Source organism: Phascolarctos cinereus, unplaced genomic scaffold (assembly GCF_003287225.1).
Source record: "Phascolarctos cinereus isolate Bilbo 61053 unplaced genomic scaffold, phaCin_HiC Scaffold_1;HRSCAF=81, whole genome shotgun sequence".
Classification (NCBI taxonomy): Eukaryota; Metazoa; Chordata; class Mammalia; order Diprotodontia; family Phascolarctidae; genus Phascolarctos; species Phascolarctos cinereus.
Genome location: NW_027555514.1, coordinates 69,798,805 through 69,819,293, shown reverse-complemented (window position 1 = coordinate 69,819,293; position 20,489 = coordinate 69,798,805). Strand labels below are relative to the sequence as shown.

General features: G+C 35.1%; 1 protein-coding gene across 2 annotated transcripts in view; it reads left to right on the top strand.

Moving 5' to 3' along the window:
* ITGB1 (integrin subunit beta 1) overlaps nucleotides 1-19,182 on the top strand; it is a 53,639-nt gene extending 34,457 nt beyond the window's left edge. Inside the window, exons 6-17 of one of the 2 annotated variants that reach the window (XM_020990453.2) lie at nucleotides 361-599; nucleotides 2,292-2,447; nucleotides 3,899-3,994; nucleotides 4,347-4,436; nucleotides 5,153-5,293; nucleotides 5,380-5,579; nucleotides 7,013-7,251; nucleotides 7,420-7,642; nucleotides 8,231-8,463; nucleotides 10,712-10,878; nucleotides 11,573-11,653; nucleotides 17,523-19,182. In XM_020990453.2, the coding sequence (XP_020846112.1) occupies nucleotides 361-599; nucleotides 2,292-2,447; nucleotides 3,899-3,994; nucleotides 4,347-4,436; nucleotides 5,153-5,293; nucleotides 5,380-5,579; nucleotides 7,013-7,251; nucleotides 7,420-7,642; nucleotides 8,231-8,463; nucleotides 10,712-10,878; nucleotides 11,573-11,647 (1,859 nt within the window). In that variant the 3' untranslated portion in view covers nucleotides 11,648-11,653; nucleotides 17,523-19,182. The remainder of the gene's footprint in view (nucleotides 1-360; nucleotides 600-2,291; nucleotides 2,448-3,898; nucleotides 3,995-4,346; nucleotides 4,437-5,152; nucleotides 5,294-5,379; nucleotides 5,580-7,012; nucleotides 7,252-7,419; nucleotides 7,643-8,230; nucleotides 8,464-10,711; nucleotides 10,879-11,572; nucleotides 11,654-17,522) is intronic. The other variant, XM_020990454.2, reaches the window with a different exon arrangement.
* Nucleotides 19,183-20,489: the final 1,307 nt, after the last annotated feature.

The window sequence follows — 20,489 nt, the reverse complement described above, 5'->3', positions numbered from 1 at the left end:
TATTGGGTTGGGAATGGGAAGCTAAGCTGAGAAAATTTAGAACTAGCTATCCATTTCTTGCTTTTATTCATATAACAAGCGTTATTGATGCACATAAGAGCTAATCTAAGCTCTTTGTAAAGAGAAGATAAAGAGTTTCCCAGGTTTTCTCATGAGTTGAATATTCAAAGTGTTTAGACTCGGAACATTGGACATATGAGTGCAAAAAAACACATTTCACAGCCAGTATGCTAGGAAAACAAAGGGGTTTTTTTGTTGTTTTGTTTTTTTAAGTATGGCATGGAAATGTTGACTTGAATATAAAAAGTTATTACTGGTAATTTTAAGTTTTAAACCTACAAATTATCATTTTTCTAATAGGATTTGGTTCCTTTGTGGAGAAAACTGTGATGCCATATATTAGTACAACACCGGCTAAACTCAGGAACCCTTGCACAGGCGACCAAAACTGCACCAGTCCATTTAGCTACAAAAATGTGCTCAGTCTTACAGATAAAGGGGAAGTGTTTAATGAGCTTGTAGGAAAACAGCACATTTCTGGCAATTTGGATTCTCCAGAAGGGGGATTTGATGCAATCATGCAGGTTGCAGTTTGTGGAGTAAGTACTTAATTCTTTACAGTTAGTTACAGTCCAATTATCAGTCAGCAGAAATAATAAACTTATACCCATATTATACTTTAGCTTTCCAGACTTGCATAGTTTTATACCATATAGGTACTGTGTGAGAAAATCATTATTATAGTAATAATTAGAATTATTATTATAATTCTACTTACAAGCGGAGGGAAAGTTTGAAGCCCTCATTACTTAGGGTTTCAAAAATCTGTTTTTCAATGATTTTGAAACAATAGAGGAACCCAGCCAGGAATCCTGCCTTTTGAGTTCATGTCCTCTCCCCATTTCCTCCTTTGAAAAAAAAAATGGTTGGCCCAGGTGTCTCAGTATTGTGATGCTTCTTCCTTTCTGGCTTTGTGGTATCAAAGGAGCTTTGGGACTTAATCCCTAACCTTAATTTTTAATTTTTTTATGTGCTATAAGAGGAATCAAGGTGCAAAATGACACTTTGTACCTGTTATCTTAGAAAATGAATAAAATCTTATTTTAATCTTTTTTTTAAATGCTATGTGTGTGCCTGTTTATGTATTTAGTAATGTGTTTTCTAATAAACTGTGTATGGTTTATATTTAAAATGGGTTAGAATTTATTTCAGAAGATTAGTTTTTCAGTTAGCCTGTACTTACAGATATCCACAGGGGCACTACACTACATTCAGCATTTAGGGTGTATGTTGCACAAGGGATTGGCGACAGAGTCAGAATTGACCCTTGGCAAAAATTTTGAAATAGATGGTTTGCCTTTAATACATTCCCCTTTTCTTCCCTTCATCCTCCATTCCTACCCTGTATGTACTACCTCCTCTAGGAGCCTAGTGTGTTTGTTCGCTTTCCTGCTCTCAGTCAGCTAAAGTGTTAATGATTCATAAAGATATAGCTCCATTCCTGGTGACTCTATTCATGAATTTTTGTGTTTCCAAGGGGGGAGTATTTAATGTCAGTCTCTTTTGGGGTGATTGCAGAAATGCTGTGGCTGCAAAGCTAAAACTGAGAGAGCATTTACAGCGTCTTAAGAGTTGTGCGGAACCTCAGGAGCACAGTGGTGACTGTGCTCCCATCTCATACTCCCTTCCCAAAGGACAGTGCTGTCTATTGTTTATTTCTCTCAACCTGTAGGCATAGGAACAGTCTTCACTTTCAAGGAGTTCATACTCTGATGTTCTAATTAGGAATGTATTCAGCAGATCAGGAAAAGTATGTGAATGGAATAAATAGGACTATGAAAAAGCTCAGAATCAGTAATTATACTGGTAGACAAGAACATAAGTAGAGGTCATCGAAAAAAGATTCCTAGAAAATGAAGGTTTGGAATTACAAGCTCCAAAAAGAGTTTAATATGGTGGCAGTTGAGGCAGAGGAGGAAATATGAATTTATAGTTTGAGGATGGAATATGAGGGATACATAAGGCCTAATGAACTAAAGATTCAGGATAGTTCACAATCAGAGATGAAGAAAATTGTTACAGGGTTAGTGGGGTTAAAGAGAGAGTCCCTGTTTGATGGTCTTAAGCTTTTTTGTCAATCATCTTTTAGATATTAAAGGATAGGAAAGCCACCCAGGAATGATAGGTAAAGAGTACCATACAGATGAAAAAGAACTGAAAGTTTAAGCATGTATGTTGTATGTTGAGTTGCTTTTTGTTTTGTTTTTAACATTCCTTTTCTTCTTTCTAAGTCATTAATTGGCTGGAGAAATGTTACACGACTATTGGTTTTTTCCACTGATGCTGGGTTTCACTTCGCTGGAGATGGTAAACTTGGTGGAATTGTTTTACCAAATGATGGACAATGTCACCTAGAAAATAATGTGTACACAATGAGCCATTATTATGTGAGTGCTTAATTCCTTCCCTATTAAATTTTTTGAGACTTCATTGAAGAATGTTTGGGAGCTTTGGGTTTGGGGTTTTATTATTTTGGTAGGTATGAGGCCTAACCCATACTCAGGAAAGCTAGTATTGCTGTTTATAAACATGTGACTTTGTATCCACTTTTGCCCAGACAGTCACAATGGGTTTAAGTAAAGATGCTTCCTGCTCCTTCTCCACTTTCATTTCTTGACATGTAGACCACTTTCATGTGGATTATAATAGACAAAATTTTCCTTTTCCATTCTCATCTCAGTCTAGAACTTGCTAATTATTTTGGATTGTATGTTCTACTTCAACATGAATTTACATTATACTTTCACCTCCTCTTTCTTTGATTTTGCTAGCTCCTGTTTAAGATTCATAGCTCAAGAATTTTTTTTAATGTTTCTTCTAATTTTCTCTTAATCTTTGGATCACCTTTAAGAGGTGAAGTTTTTGTCCGTATTTTTAATGGTCCATTTGAGTTTTCATGTACTTCTTGTTTCTGCATACTGTGAATCATTAGTTACTTTGAGGTTTGGAAAGCCTCCTCAGAGTCAGCTTCTCCATTATTAACTTTTCATGTGAGATGGAGCAGTTTTTAAAAAGATATTTGTTTTTCTGATATGGCCATGTGAAATGAGAGGCGCCAAGCATTGATCCATTATGTAGCCATTTTAGATAGTTCCTGTGAATATATTTCTCAGCAATTAAGGGTTCATACTCCCGAAAGTTTCCCGTTCATGGAGGAAATGCTTCTTCTGAAGAATCAAAGTAATGCTATAATTTTCTCTCTTTATCAATATTTCAAAAGATCTATTATTTTTCTTTGAAGGCTCTTCCCTTCGTTGGTATATATCACAACTACTCTGTACCTTAATAGATGGCTTCATAAATTACTATGGCCAAGATAACCTAATAGCCAACCTTATACTGATGTCCTTCTCTATGCTTATCTGGGTTAGTCTTGGAATGAGTGGCATTCAGTTGGCTGCCAGGTCTGATCAACCTTTCTGGTTTCATAGAGCCCTGCTAGAGCTTTTACTCCATTGACATTTAACTTTTGAGAATTCAGGGTTAATTACACACCACAATAAAGTTTTGAATGAGGAATTTAGTGGAAAGGTGCTCTCCCACCCAATACAAATTGATATAAACATCATGAATTTTAGAGTGCCTCTAAAATTCATAGAGTATTTGAGTTGGGCAGGATCCTAAGAGATCATCCAGTCTTCACTAGGACATATTATATTTCTGATACTTTGGAATACATGCTGGAGTAGACAATTTTATAGAATTACCCACATTGAGCTGATACCTTACATATTTTATCATATCAATAATTTCTTAGTTTTAAAAATTACTGGAAAACCAGTATGAATTAGTAGATCATAGTTATGTATTAACCAAATACTGATCCTTTATTTTCTAGGATTATCCTTCTATTGCTCACCTTGTCCAAAAACTCAGTGAAAATAACATTCAGACAATTTTTGCAGTTACAGAAGAATTTCAGGCTGTTTACAAGGTAAATATATAGTGGTTATGTTTGCTTTATATAAGTTAAAACAAGGTATACATGCATAGATCTTTACTGTTTAATGAAAAAGCAAAAAGAAGTGTAAATTAAGGTTTGGGAAAGTACTCTCAAGACAGACTGGGTAAAGTTGCAGGTTGTGTCTTAATCATCTTTTCAAAAATTCTTTATGTCTGGCTCTCAGATATTTAGGCTGTTCATCTGAGTTAATTCACCTTGGCATTTAGTATTCCAAAATTTAGTATGTATTCAAAACAGGTGTTAGATATTTTTAGTATATGGTGGTATAATAAATGTGTTTATACTTTATACGTGTTTTATGTTTTACATTGTCTGTGTTAAGGAATTGAAGAATTTGATCCCCAAGTCAGCAGTAGGAACATTGTCTGCAAATTCTAGTAACGTGATTCAGTTGATCATTGATGCATACAATGTAAGTAATTGAAATTAATTTGTCTTCGTATCTGTTTACAGTATGTCATTTAGTCTCCTGGGCTATATCAGTATTGTCTTAGCCTAACTCTAGAAAAAAATTAGACAAAAACGTCTTGTTTAGAGTCATCACTAGAAAAAAATCTGAATATTTAAAAACTGGTCTTGTTGCTGTCAATCAGGTACTAGAAAATACAATAATTTGTGTTCTAGCTTCACCCCAGAGGATGTTTGCCTTGAGCTTGAGATAAAATTCACTTCCTGACTGCATTGCATGGAGACCGTGGAAGGGATCTTTGTCCATTTCTCCTTTGCTTTTTACAGAGGACAGAGCTTCCTATTTCCAAGAATCATTATTTATGTCTTACCCAAAGCTTTTTTTTTTTTTTGCCTTTGGAAGAGGGTTGCTTCAAAATGGAAGGAAAATAATTTTCTCCTTTTGTGATTCTATTCCACATCCTGGTTAGCCTTGTTTTTAAGGACATAATAAACATGGTTGCTTAACAAATATTTGTAAATTTATAATCATTGACAGAAAACAACAATAAAATAGAAATGACACTCTTTGAAGAAATCCATTCAATTGGATTTCTAAATAATTTATGGAAGAGGATTTTTTCGTGAACCCAAAGTCCACTGGATTTAATACATTTAGATTTTTTTCATTTATAACTTAGAATTCTTTTTTTTTTTGGCTAAAACTCATCTTTATTTTAGTCCCTGTCTTCAGAAGTCATTTTGGAAAATGGCAAGTTGCCAGAGGGAGTAACAATAAATTACAAATCTTACTGCAAGAATGGAGTGAATGGGACAGGAGAAAATGGAAGAAAATGTTCCAATATTTCCATTGGTGATGAGGTAGGTGAGGATCACTTACTTAAGCTTGGGTATTGGGTAGGGGAGAAGGCAGACATTGATGTAGCTATTCATTCCTCACCTTATAGGTTCAGTTCGAGATTAGCATAACTTCCACAAAATGTCCTGAGGAGGACACGAAAACCGTCAAAATTAAGGCTCTGGGTTTCACTGAAGAAGTAGAGATTACACTCCAGTTTATCTGTGAATGTGAGTGCCAGAGCGAAGGCCTTCCAAATAGTCCAGAGTGCCATGAGGGAAATGGAACATTTGAGTGCGGTGCCTGCCGGTAAGCAGAGGCCTGGTCTGGGAGTGGTCCTGGCTGGGGATGCCTTTCCTCGACAGGCAGGGAATCTTTCCTTTTTGTCTTTGCATGTTACAACTGCTTGTTGAATTGAATTTGTTTGTGGGATTCTTACTCCTAAAACTTCATAGCCCTCTACTTATTTCCAAAGCACATAAAGAAAACCCAACAGTAACAATAAATGGTTTAATTGGCAGGAAGAAATATTGTTAGATATAAACTAGTTAAACAATAAAACTATATATTAGAGTTTTTATTTCTTTTCTAGCTTTTTAAAACATTGCATTTCATTCAAAACGAAAAGCTGTGAGAGGTAGAAATTAGCATTTTCTCATAAAATAGTAAGTTGAATTTTTTAAGTCAAATATATATATATATATATATATATATATACTTACACTAATGAGAGAAGCAATAATTTTCTTTTGAATTTCATTTTCAAGCTTATTAGGTGTTTTTCAAGTTATAAAGCAAAACTCTTAGGAAAATGAAATCAGTCTTTATCCTTAAAACATAGAAGTAGGGAACATCAGTAAATCAGCAGGCATTTATTAAGTGCCTCATAGGTGCCAGACACTGTGTTAGGTGCTGCAGAATGCAAATATAATGACTCATAAAGATTTTATACATTCTGTTGGGGGAAAAAACAAGTACATAGATAAGAAAGTAAAGAGAATACAGAGTAGTTGAGTAGGGAAGAGTACCACTGTCTGTCAGGAGGATGAGAATAAGCTTCATGCAGAGGGTGATGCTTTAGCTACTCTGGAAGGAAGACGTTCTTGGGGGGACAGAAAGGAGGAGGAAGAACATCCCAGGCATAGGGATCCTCCAGCACAAAGGCATGAGACAGATGAACAGAGAGAAGGCCTGTTTGACTAGATCACAGTGTGTGGGAAGGACATCAGTTTGATTCTAAATTACAAATATAAGTTGAAGAAAACAAGAAAGAAACAATTACTCTTACAATCTATACTATCTTTTATAATCTCGAATATATTATAAATTCGCTTTGAATTTTCAGGAATAAGGCATCTTATTTCCAGTGACCTGTAGGTATTATATAAATTTATTATTTATTGTAATAATATTACTGTTAATAGCAGACCATCACTTAGACACAAAATTGTCTTACTTGGGAAATTTTCTTTTGAGCATCAGTGACCTGAAAATACACATTGCTTGATTACGTTTTCAGTCTGAGTTTAAAATCCTGATACATTCTAAGTTCACCTTCCTTCAGAATCAGGAATGATCTAAATATAGAGAGAATCTTTGTTATCCAAAACTATTCTTAGTGTTATTTCCCACCAGTATAATTTCCCGTTGTCATCAGGACTTCTACATGACTCATTCTTCATAAATTTTTTTACAATTTTTGTATTTTATAGTTTAATCATTGATAATTGCCCTTCCTTTAGGTGCAACGAGGGACGTGTTGGTAGGCATTGTGAATGTAGCACGGATGAAGTAAATAGTGAAGACATGGATGCTTATTGCAGAAAAGAAAATAGTTCTGAAATTTGCAGCAATAATGGAGAATGTGTCTGTGGACAGTGTGTTTGCAGGAAGAGGGATAATACAAATGAAATTTATTCTGGCAAATTCTGTGAGTGCGACAATTTTAACTGCGATAGATCCAATGGATTAATTTGTGGAGGTAAGAATGAGTTCTGAAATTGTGCTCTGTACTTTGATCTTATTTGAGGGGACAGTTTAACTTGGTAAAGTTTAACTTACCTCTATATGGTGGCATGGATAGAGATTTTTGAAGTGTTCGTGCACAATTGTAAGATTGTCATGTAAAATATCAAATTTTGAATTGCAGGAAATGGTGTTTGCAAGTGTCGAGTGTGTGAGTGTAACCCCAATTACACTGGCAGTGCTTGTGATTGCTCTTTGGATACATCTTCATGTATGGCATCAAATGGGCAGATCTGCAATGGCCGAGGAGTATGCGTATGTGGTTCCTGTAAATGCACCGATTCTAAATTCCAAGGGGCAACTTGTGAGATGTGTCAGACTTGCCTTGGTGTCTGTGTTGAGCACAAGTGAGTGTTTCTTAATAACTGTTAGGTCTCCATGGATTCTGTCACACGCTAAGCCAGCCTCATTCTTATCACTTGGAATAAAAGGTATAAAGTTATTAGTATGGCTAAATGTTAGATCCTGTAGAAGACCAATCTAGAATGTTTATAGAAAGTATTCTTCTTAAATTATCTCCCTCTAATTTAAATGTAAAGTAACAGAATAACAGTGCAACATTTTGATTCTGTTTGCCATTTAATCAAAGCAACTATATAAGTTGAGTTTATATAAGTTGAGTTTTACTTATACACATAAGCTGAAAACTAATGATTAAGATAAAGCCAGGAGATCATATCTGCCAAAAATCTAGTAGCTATAGTAGCTACATATGATTCCCTTTTAAAAGTGCATCATTGGCTTCCATTTAGACAAATGTTGCATTAGTGGTCAAGGAACATACCTATGGACGTTGTAGTGCCTGCCTGTTTTAATGTTCCTTTTCTGATTAAGCTGCTATTTTAAAAATTCAGACATATCAATTATTATTATTCTACATGTTTGGGAAATTACTTCAAACATATTTAAAATGTTACAAATTTGTGTCTTCACAGAGAATGTGTTCAGTGCAGAGCTTTTGAAAAAGGAGAAAAAAAAGACACATGTGCAAAAGAGTGTTCTTACTTCAACATTACCAAAGTAAAAAGTCGAGAAGACTTACCCCAGCCTGGCCAGCGGGAGGCCCTCTCCCACTGTAAGGAGAAGGATGTTGATGACTGCTGGTTTTATTTTACATATTCAGTCAATGGAAATAATGAAGTTGTTGTTCATGTAGTGGAGACACCAGGTATGAATCTTGTGGTTTCAGAAGGTTCTCTTGATTGCCTCTCATTTTTCATTCAGACAAAAGTCTGTTATCAAATGTCTCAGTATTCAGAAAAGATTCCCAAAGACTAGCTTGAAGGAGATTTGTAAGAATTTATTGAACAATGTACAGTTTGAAATAAATTGTACTTAATTTATAAAATAACAAAACTTAATATTACAGCTTAAGTAGTAAAGGAAATCTTACATAAAATATATTTAGACCAGAATTTGACCTTGACTTATCAGAAAGAAAATGCTATGCATTATTTGTGTTGCAAATATGTTATAGAGAAGAATCATTCTGAATGATTTTAACATTTGTAGCTCATTTCCATTCCATGTGTGGAAAAGCCCCACTCCCTTCCATGCCCAAGACTGGAAGGTACCATTGTTAGTGTGCTCTGGCCCCAGCATTGATTGGATTGGTCTTATTCTACCTCTCTGTCCTACTATACTGCTAAGTTATGAATGCTAAGATATGGGAGAAATGGGATAAATAAGAACACCATCTCGGGTCATTCTAGAGAAAACACAAACATTACTGGATTTGACCTAGGTTAAGTTCTAGATTGGCAACAGAAACTCAAATCCTGACTGAAAACCCCAGGTCCTCCTTTTGTTCTATATGTTGTTCCACTTCACTAAGGAGGAATGGAAAAAGAGTACATCTATCCTAAAGCTAAAAAATATTTATCTGTTGTTTCCTTGAAAATGGCAGTGAATAGGAATGTCACTTTGAGATTCTATATTTATTTTTAATTCACAAGTTTCTTGAGTTTTAGAAATAAAAAAGAATTTGATGAAGGAAAAAGGCAGATCTAACATATTCCTTCTCTGATCTGCCACTTCATAGGGCCGAGCCATATTGAGTACTTTTGAGTTTCTAAGTCTACACAGCTTTTCCTTTAAAAAAGTTTTATTGATACTTTCATATCACCTTTGGTTGTTAATATATTCTTCCCTCATCCCTACCCAAGATGCTGTTCTTTGTAATTAAAAAAAATTTTAAGGGAGGGAGAAAAAAATAGTTCAGCAAAACCAGCCAACATATAAACCAAGCCTTGACAGGGTATACAATAGTCCACATCCACTCCCCTAGCTCTCCCAAGACATTTTGTTAATTCATCTTCAGTCATTATAAATTATGCAGTATTCAGTTTTGATCTTTTTTCTTCCCATTTAGTTTTTTAATCATTGTGTATTGTTGTCTTGGATTTGCTTTGTATCAATTCATGCTTCTGAATTGTTCACATTTATTGTTTCTTACAGCATCTTGCACTCACATGAGGTTTTTTTTGTTTTTGTGTTTTTAGCTATTCTTTAATTGACCCAGGGGTGGGGAACCTGCGGCCTTGAGGCCACTTGTGGCCTTCTAGGTCCTTGGCCTTCTGACTGAGTCCCAAGTTTTACAGAACAAATCCTTTTATTAAGGAGATTTGTTCTGTGAAGTTTGGGTTCAGTCAAGGGGCTGCACTTGAGGACCTAGAGGTCCAAATGTAGCCTTGAGGCCACAGATTACCCACCCCTGAATTCTAATCCATTGATAGAAGACATAAAGGAACCAGTATTTTCCACCCACCACAATAGGGAAAGGTCTTTTTTCCTCCATTTCCACCATAGGGTTGCACTTCGAATGAATGAAGTAAGCAAACAAGCATCTATTAAGCACTTACTATGTGTACAACACTTCTAAGTGCTAGAGATACAAATAGAAAAGAAGATAATCGAGGCAGCTAGGTGGTGCAGTGGATAGAGCACTGGCCTTGGAGCCAGGCTTCCTAGCTGTGTAACTCTGGGCAAGTCACTTAACTCCAATTGCCTCACCAAAAAAAAGAAAGAAAGAAAAGAAAAGCAAGGTAATCCATGCTGTTATTATTAGATACAGAGGAAATCTCTCATATTCAACCACTTGAATGTTTTAACCTCATTGTTACAAATTCTCACTCTGAGAAAGGGAGATTAAAATTTAGAGAAGAAAGGAGAAGATTCATCAAGCAATGGAAAACTACTGAAAATTTTGCCATAGGATGGCATCTATTTCAGAAATTTTCTTAGCCTAATGGAACATATTAAAATTAAGAAGGATGAGTCAGTTGTAGGAGTGTCCTTTAGTGATGATCTTTTTCTGCAAAAATTTTTCATAGCATTTTCGTATCATAGCATAACATTCCTGGCTTTTTACTGTGGTCTATTTTCTCAGTGTCTACCCTTCCCTTTTCGCCTTGTAGAGTGTCCCACTGGTCCAGATATCATTCCCATTGTGGCTGGAGTGGTTGCAGGAATTGTGCTGATCGGCCTTGCATTATTGCTGATTTGGAAGTTGCTAATGATAATTCATGACAGAAGAGAATTTGCTAAATTTGAAAAGGAGAAAATGAATGCAAAATGGGACACGGTGAGTCGAAAAACAAACCAGAAATGCCATGCAGTCCATAAAGTGAATCTTAATATTTCTAAAATTAGGCTTTGCAAATTTAAAACTTTAATTATTTCAAAATATCTTTATCCCCTAAAAATAATCCAGAACTTAAAGGACATTTTGTATTTAGAAGTGACTAAAGAATACATTCTATTATAATAAAAAATGAAAGTTTGTCTTCTGATTTTTATTGACTAAGTACACATTTGATTTCTAAATTATCTTATATTGTGCTAACCCGGAGTACATTAAAATTAAGAGGGATGTATATCTGTTGAAAGTACATTGTTCTTAGAGATCTCTCTTTTCTGAGGGGAAAAATAAAGCATCAGAGTTGGGTTTTGATGCATATTATATGGAAACACTTGAAGACTCTTCTGTGTTTGGAGTTCTAGAAGGAAAGTGGCTGTCTGGTCATTCAGGTCTGGATTCAGAGCCATTGGGTGGGGAGAGGATTGAATTGACATCTGCCTTGGCCTTCTTCCTCTGTGGAATACACAGCCACTATTATAGAGGGTTATAATGTAATTTGCATTTCATTATCATGTTAGAGGGTTTTTTTAAAAAATGCTCACTTTCTTATGTGTGGAGATTTTTCTTGTGGTATTTGAGATTGTCACTTATTTTCTTATTGTTGAAATCATTAGAAATTGACTTTTTTTCACTTCAGCAAGAAAATCCGATTTACAAGAGCCCTATTAATAATTTCAAGAATCCAAACTATGGACGTAAAGCTGGTCTCTAAATTTCCGTTCGTATTTTCTTTCCATTTCTGCCTTTCCTCTGCATGTGAAATTGATTCTGACTTTCACTGCACTGTGTGTCTTCCCATCACTCTCAGGCCTTTGCCAGCGTGGCTTTAACGGTCCTGCTGCTTTTCTTTTGCCCTTTAAGTGAGGTGTGTGTGCCAGAAAGTTCTCACAGGCTTTATTCCTAATTGCAAATTTTAACTTAATTTAAAGGCCAATGATATTATCTTATGTAAATGAAACCATAGGATTTAGAAGGTACCCTAAAGTAGTATTTCTCCCTTATTTTATATATAGGGGTAACCAGGTGGTGCAATAGGTAGAACAGTGGGCCCGGCGTCTGGAAGACTCAAGTTCAAATCAGGCCTCAGACACTTAGCAGCTGTGTAACCTTATCAGATCATTTAACCTCTGTTTAACTCAATTCCTTCATTTGTAAAATGGGGATAATAATGGTATCTACCTTCCATGGTTGTTGTGAGGATCAAGTGAGATAATATTTGTAAAGCAGTTAGCACCATACCTAGCACATATAAATGTTAACTGTTATTATTATATAGAAATCAAGGTGGAAGGGTTGTAACTTGCCCAAGATCACACAACAGTAAGTAGTAGAGGTGAAATTTGAACCCAGGCCCTCTGAATCCAAATGCATTGAATTTCTTTTCACCATCACAAGGATTCTTTTAGAAATAAAGCCTGGATTCTTTGGGTAGTGTTTATCTCTTTACAGCTATAGAATAATTCTGGTGCTTTCATATTTGAGTTTGATATCTTTTTTTAAAAAAATATTAAGTTGGAAGTCTTCATTTGGAAATGCTTGGAAAGGAACCTTTATAATAATAATAATTTGAAAACTTTGTGGTTGTATTTGTATGTGATTGAGATGAGTCTCATTTGACATATTTAAATGCAGGCAGTAACCAAGGCAAACTCTCTTAGTGAATTTATTTTTCATCTGGCTGACATATTTATTAAATAGAGAGTCCTTTCAATGTAAGATTTCAAAATTCATGTACTTCTTTGGCTTGCTCTTCACCAAGGGTAGGGAACCTGCTGTCCCCGGTCTCTCTCTCACATACAGATTTATAGAGAGATCTATATATCTGTATGTGTATAGATAGATAGATAGATACAGAGAGAGAGAGAGAATGAGAGAATAATTGAAAAACAAACAACAGGGAATTAAGAATTGGGAAAGGCTTCCTGTAGTGGGTTGGGTTTTAGCCAGCACTTGAAGGAATCCAGGGAAGCCAAGAAAGAGATGAGGAGGGGACAGCCAGGAAAAATGCCCATAGTTGGGCAGTGGAGAATTTTGTGTGAGGAACAGCAAGGAAACCAATGTTACTGGAATGTAAAGTTATGTGGTAGGGTATAAAACTATAAGAAAAGTAGTAAAGCAGTTGGGCTGAGTGGCTACTGGTCCAGGGGTCTTTTGATGTTGCCTGTTTGATAGCACAAGAGATAAACCTCAGGTTTAAATGGAGATAAGCCTTTTCTTCCCTGCTGCAGTATAGAGTACTTGGGTCCCTTCAAAGTTACTATTACATAGTAACTTTTTTTTCTTTTTAAAATTTTTAATTTTTTGATTAAGCAGCAGACATATCACTCTTTTAGGCCAAACAATGCATATGCAAAGCACACAATAAAAATATGTTTTACAATATATATTTGTCATGTTACTACTGAAGCTAAGATTTCCCTACTGTGTGCTCTGATGTATGTAAATCAAATTATAGCACATTCCTCAGATATAGCACCTTGGTCCAAGAAATAGGAGCTTATTCAGACCTTGAACATTTTATATAAAGTTAATCCCTCTTCCCTATCTTCCTCCCAGCCCACCCTCTTTTTAAAAAAATTAATTAGCAGAAACTCAGAGAAAATGAGTGATCTGCCAGTGGAATCACAAGTAGTAAATAGTGGAGCTGGGATTTGAACCCAGATTCTCTTATTCCAGAACCAGTGTTCTTTACACACTGCCTCTTATGGTCAAGGACAGAAAAGATAATTTTGTCGTATAGTGTTAGACCTTGTTCAAAATTTGTAACTAGATTAGAAGGACACTGATGGGGCAGACACTGAGATATGGGAATAGTTTTCAAATTTCTACCCCCAATTTGATGGTATTTTGTACTATATTGAGGTATTGATTTACCTATGGAATGAGAAATTAACAGAAACTGTCATTTAATAAATTCTTAAGAGTTATTTACCAGGTACATTAAAGTATCAGCTTGTTAAAAATAATTATTTCTTAGATCTGTTTCTTGTTCATGAGCCAGTTTTAGAATTTTTCAAATGACTAAAAATCTTCAAGTTAATTTTTTTTTTTTTACAAAATACTATTGTTATTAGGCTTCTACTGGCTCACATATGACTCTTAGTGAAAAAAAGTATCAGGCTGGTATTTAAGAAAACTAAGTCACTAAATAACATTCTCTTAACTCAGGGCAAGTCACCGAATTTCTCTAAAACTTAGATTTTGAGGGTTTTCGGATTTAGAGCTAGAAGGGACTGGATTTAGATAGCTTTGAGAAAATGATAAATAATTGTTTATAACTATGTAGTCAATACACAAATTAGGACAAAATGGAAGTAATTCTTTTGCTTAAAATATTCAGTGTGTATTTAAGAGCTCTTTGGTTTTCTTGATTCATTAATGAAATCTTAGAAAGTTACTGTAACAAGATAATCCCTAGATGTCATTTCTCAGAGCAGCAGTAGAAACTAGTAGGGAACATCAAATAAAGAAACACTTTGTAAATCTAGGACCAGAGATTGCCAAGGAAGCGTTGAGTGTTTCGGGCAGTTGTGAAGCTTCAGGAGAACTATGTAGGTGAAGATTCAGTGTTGACCAGTACACAACACCCCTGCTTGGGTGGAGTTGAGGGGTCAGTAAAGTCCGTTTTCCCTGAGTAGACTTATTTAGTTCAGAAAACAATAAAAATCAAACCAGATGGCCAATGTAACTGCCCTTCACTTACCCATTCAAAGAAAAAGTCACTCAGATGACATTTCATTCAGGTTGGGAATCTATTTTAGTACATTGCCAAGCTGGTTTAATTTTTGTAATATTTGATATTAACACCTCGCCCCCATTCCTGTCCTTCTCCCTTCCTTTCTACCTAACAGAAACTAGTCTGGGTTATTTTTATTTTCTTTTGAATTAAAACCAGGCCTAATGGTTTCATTTGGATAGGCATGTGCTCTTAGTTTAATTTGACCTGCTAACTTTGCATGTTAGGTTTTTTGCTCATTTGGCTTTACCTTGAAATTACTCAGTGAAATGTTTGACTGTGCAATGAATTTTTCTCATAAGGTAAGGTCTTCCATTAAACTGTTCCATTTGAATCCATCAATATTATCCAAACATGATTTCACTTTTTTATGAGAAATTATGTCAAACCAACATATAGAAAACTCGTAAATGCAAACTCCTTTTCTTTCCTTGTATATAAATATATAATACAATAACCAGTAATCAGATTATCATAAATGGACTGGAAGTACCTACAAAATCAATTCTTTGCTTTGTGGTCTGCTATTTTTAGAATCTAGCATGTTCATACTACTTAACTATATATTTTTTAAATTAAAATAGATTATAAAAATATTTTTGGTTTTTCTCTCACCTTTGCCGTCTCTTATGGCAAAGAATTTAAAAAAAAGAAAACAAAGAGGAAGTGGGGGGGGGGGAAATCAGTAAACCCAGTCTGTACATTGGAAAAAATCTGACAGTATATTCAGTGTTCCACACCCATAGACCCTATACCTCTGCAAAGAAATGGGAAAGGGGAATCAAATCTCTTATTTGGGACCAGCCTTTGAACCTTATTTTTAAAAAATGAATCATCATAAATGGGATATATTGCTTGTTTTCACATCTCTGTAAGAAAAGAAAAGGCAACCACTCCTTATTTGTAAGAGGAGGAATTAGGGTAGTACAAGTTTAGAGGACTTGTCCAAAATAATTTGGTAAAATCTGTGGTAAAATCAGCAGTATTACTATGGTGACTTAGCTCCCACTGTGTAAATTCCTGCCCAGCTCCACAGCATCTTTATTAAATGTATAGAGTACTACTTTTATAGGACCTTATCAAATAACATGGTCTGTCTGTGAATGTCTCTGTGACATCAGGATAAGTCAGTTGAGTTACTGTGGTTTATTTCATAGTCCACTGCAGATTTTTTTGATGACGGGATATAGTGTGTGTGTGTGTGTGTGTGTGTGTAGTGTGCAATACTGTCTCCTTTATGTATCATTTTGTTGTGCATCTAATCTTGTAAATTCCCAGTTCTCCATGTAGTCACGTAATATGTGTCATCTTGCAGATATTTGTCACCAAAAAAGACCTGCATAAACACTTCACTGAAGCGTGACAAAAATAACATTTTCAGAAGCTATCTGCAAAGAAATTTTTTTAAATGACATATCTGTAGCTTCTGTAGAATACATTCTATAGCACTAAAATAATGTTTCAAGATGTGTCACCAGATAACCCTATGATATAGTTACTGTGCCACATTTCTTATACTACTTCCCAAAAGAAAAGAGCAAACCTATGCACAAGTATAATTGTAGCTGCTGTTTAAATGGGATCAAAGAAGGGCATTTTCTTTCATAAAATGCAGCAGCCAGTGCATGCTGAAAGTTCTTGCATGTTTTCTGTGTAGTTTGGGATCAACTTGGTATATGATATAAGTGGTTTACTCTGTAGGCTTTGAAAATGTACTATATATGTGGTTTTAGATCTCTTACCAGGATATTAAGTAATATATTGTTGCCATATTAAAAATGAAATATTTAAATGAGTTTATGAAGAATGATGTAATTATCATTTTACTCACTTTTCATAATTCATTAATATTTATTGAATCAGTCTATATGATTTTTATGGTTAAGTTTACTCTAAAGTCTCCTGAACTCTCTAAACATATTGGGGAACTCTCTCACTGTCCCCCCAAATGAGAGTTCTTACCATAGAGGAACCAGTGATATTAGATGTCTTTCCATTCATTCACTCAACCAGTGTTGATTGATTGCTTGCTATGAGTAGGATTCCATGTCCAGTAATAGAGTAAGCAGCATACAGTCAGCTAAACCGCAGAAGTCATGCTTTCTTTAAGTCATGCATAAAAGTGGCCACTGAAGACATACAGGTAAGAGGTACATTCCTTGCTCAGGATAAAAGACCTAAGTGTACCTCTCACAGAAGAGTGAATGAAGTCTGAACATGTTTGATCTAGCACTAGTATGTTTGAATGCCTTTACATTTTTTAATTGATGATTTTTAAAAAAATACCACTGCCTCTTTTGAGTAGCTGCTCTCCCATCCCCCCAAACACCACGACCAGTGGAACTTTCCCATGAAACAAAGGGACAGTTACGACAAATCAAAGATGGGTGACATAGAATGTACCATTCCATATCCATTGTCTGCTTCTTTCCTGGGAGGAAGCACATGTGTTTCATCATTAGCCTTCTAGAATCAAAAATTGTCATTACTTTAATATGAATTCTGATACCTTTTAGTGTTCTTTGCATTTTTGTGATCCTTAAGTATTGTTCCTTTGATTCTGCTGCTTTCTCTGTTCTGCATCAGTTTATGCCTCATACCAACAGGTTTATTTGAATTCTTCACATTGTCAGTTCCATTGTATAGCTTGAGTACCTTTTTATTCAACCAACAGAGAAAAACTTTGAGTCTGTTATGACTTTTTATTAATGCTTACTCCTGATTAAGGAAAAACTCAAAAGGCAAAATGGACATAGTAACTTACTTATATTATAGTAGTTTTTATGTGGTATTTTTTCAAATAGCTTAACTTTACAATACAACTAATTTATTTTTACCCCTTTCTTTTTAGGGTGAAAATCCAATTTACAAGAGTGCAGTGACAACTGTGGTCAACCCTAAGTATGAGGGCAAATGAACATGCTTACGCAAATCCACAACATTGTCTGCAGGGGCAGTTTTTATAGTCACAGTAAGATAGCTTTAGGGCAGTACCGCAGTGGTTTTACTAACTCATTACATGTATGTGTTTCCTATGCAGGTTTTGAAAATGTACAGTATGTATAATTTTTTTTGCAAATAGAGTTATAATCAGTGCCAGGGACTGACAGAAAACTTGAGATAGGATCTTGATCCTAGTCAGCTGAGGTCACATTGTGCCTTTTTGACCTTTTCCCTCCTAAGCTATTGATATCTAGGTCTTTAGGAAATATAAGATACTGACTGCTAAGAATACTTTGAGAGGGAAATGGTTAAAGTAATCAGCATGATGAGGTCTGTCCATTAAGTATTAAATGGAATTTTAGCTTTACAAAAATATCAGGGCTTGAGTTTGCAAATACATTGAATCCAAAGTAATTACTTAGCTATTAGCTTAGTTAGAAATATTACTTTTAAACTTATCTTATTGAGATTTGTCTGTGAGGCACCTCTGATTGATTACATTGCTGTAACTTAAGCAGGTTGAGAATTAAGTGCGTAAAAAGTTTTTAAAATATTTGATTAGTATTTTCTTACTGTCTACAGGAAGACTAAAAATATGTGGAATGAATTGAAAGTATTAGGAAGGAGAAAAATAGCTTTAAAAAAAACCAATCTATATGCTGTTTTCAAGAGTTACTGGTTTGTACATAGTAACAGCAATATTGTTCGATGAAGACTTGTAAATGACTTAGCTATTCTCAGCAATACAATGATCCAAGACAATCCCAAAGGACTAATGATGAAGTATATTGTCTGTTTCCTGAGAAAGAACTGATATTGTTTGAGTACAGACTGAAGCGTGCTATTTTTCACTCTTTCATTTTTTTTCTTTTATTTGAATCTTCTTGTACAAAATGACTAATATGGAAATGTTTTACATAATTGCACATGTATAACCTATATCTGATTGCTGACCATTTAAGGGAGGGTGGAGGGGAGGGAGGTATAGAATTTGGAACTCAAAACTTTAAATATGTTTTTAAAAATTTTTTTTTACAGTTACTGGTGCCTAATAACTTTTATGCCTTTATTTGTAAATTCAAGCCAGGACCTATAATACTGCAAACTATCCTGCAAAGCAGTCCTTGAAAAATATTATTTACATAAAGGCCTTAATTCATGTGGTGTCTGCTGACTGAGGACTTTTTAGTTTAAAATACTTTTATTTTATTTTGTTGAAAGCCTGTGCTTTTGGTCACCATTTCTAATCTTTTAATGTATTTGATTACCATATTTTGTAAAATTTTGTGTTGACACTTTTCTTTTGCCACCTGAGCTGTAAATTCTGCCTTTTCAGCAAACACGGGAGGTTTTACTGTGATGCACAGGACGATCGATCATTGCTCTCCTCTCTTATTTTCAACAAGTGCCATAACAGAGCATTGTACATTTGCCTCTGGCCATTTGAATTGCCCATCTTGTTCTCTACGAGTCACATTCTTGTTTTAAGTGCCTTTTTGTTTTAACAGTTCACTTTTTACAGTGCTATTGAAGTTATTTATTGAATAAAAATGCCTAAAATACCCAAATTAGATTTGTTCTCTTTGTATTATATGTTCCTGTCTCCCCTCCACCCCAAAACTTTTGACAGGTTGAACGTGGAGGTGGGGAGATTAATGCCTGAGGATGCAGACTAATGTTCTGGAAATGCTGGTGGTAGGGAAATACGGAATAATGAGTTCCTGACATCTTGTTGCATAAGCATTGTGTGGGGTGGGAAACAAAGGAGCAGCACTTAAAGCTGGGATAGATGCACCCCCCAAAAGGAGGAATGGCCCCTTGTGCCTTGGGACAACCCCAATAACCCTTTGCAAGGTATACAAATGGAGCGGGTTGAGGAAGAAAGGAAATAGGAGAGGACCATGGAGATAATGAAGACAAGAAAACAAAAAGGCAAATGGAAGGAGTAAGCCCATCTGTCCAGGAATATTATAGAAGACATTCCTGGCATTGGATGGGAGATGATGTGTAAAGTTCTTTCCAGTTCTAAGATACTGCATAGCAGCTGTTCTGTATGCAGCTGTCCTTCTTTTCTTGAGTGCAGCCCACTCAGCAAATATGTTACAGGGACATACTGTTTATGAAGTATGGCACAAGAAGCCCTGATAAAGGGCTCAGAAATCTGATAGGGTGATGGATAAAACATTCAGGTATTGCACTCTACTGCCAATGGAGCACGTGGTGTAAGATGTCATTATAAAGCCCTTTCCAACTGTTACCAACCAGTTTTTCCCCAGTCATGTTTGTTAAATGTTAAATTCTTTGCCTAGTTTTTATGTATAGGCTTATCAAACACTAATCTTCTTACACATTTGGTTGAATGTCCATTGTATCTGTTTGTTTGGTATGTTCCTTTTTCTCCCAGTACAAGTGGTCTTGATGCTTTATAATATGTTATGGGAGATAAATTGCACCTCACAAATTGATATTTCGTCTCCTTATTTTTCTAGGTAAGTTTTATGACTGTTTAATTCTTGAATATCCATTTTAAAAATTTTCATTAAAATGTAAATTAATTTGGATGATATCATTTTTTTTCTATGTTCACCTGACATATGAACATCATATGTTCCTTATTTAGGTCCTCCTTTGTTTTTGTTAATGTGATTTTATAGATGTCTTCATATAGGTCCTGTACATTCCTATATAAGTTAATTCCCAAATACTTCATAGTTTCTGTTGTTATATTTGGATTTTTTAATCTTTATTAATAAGAATGTAGATTATTTTATGGGTTAATTTCATATTCTGCAAGTCTCTTGATTTTCGAATTTAGATAATTGGGTTTTCTAGACTATCCAGTCATCTGCAAACAATAACATTTTGGCCCTTTGTT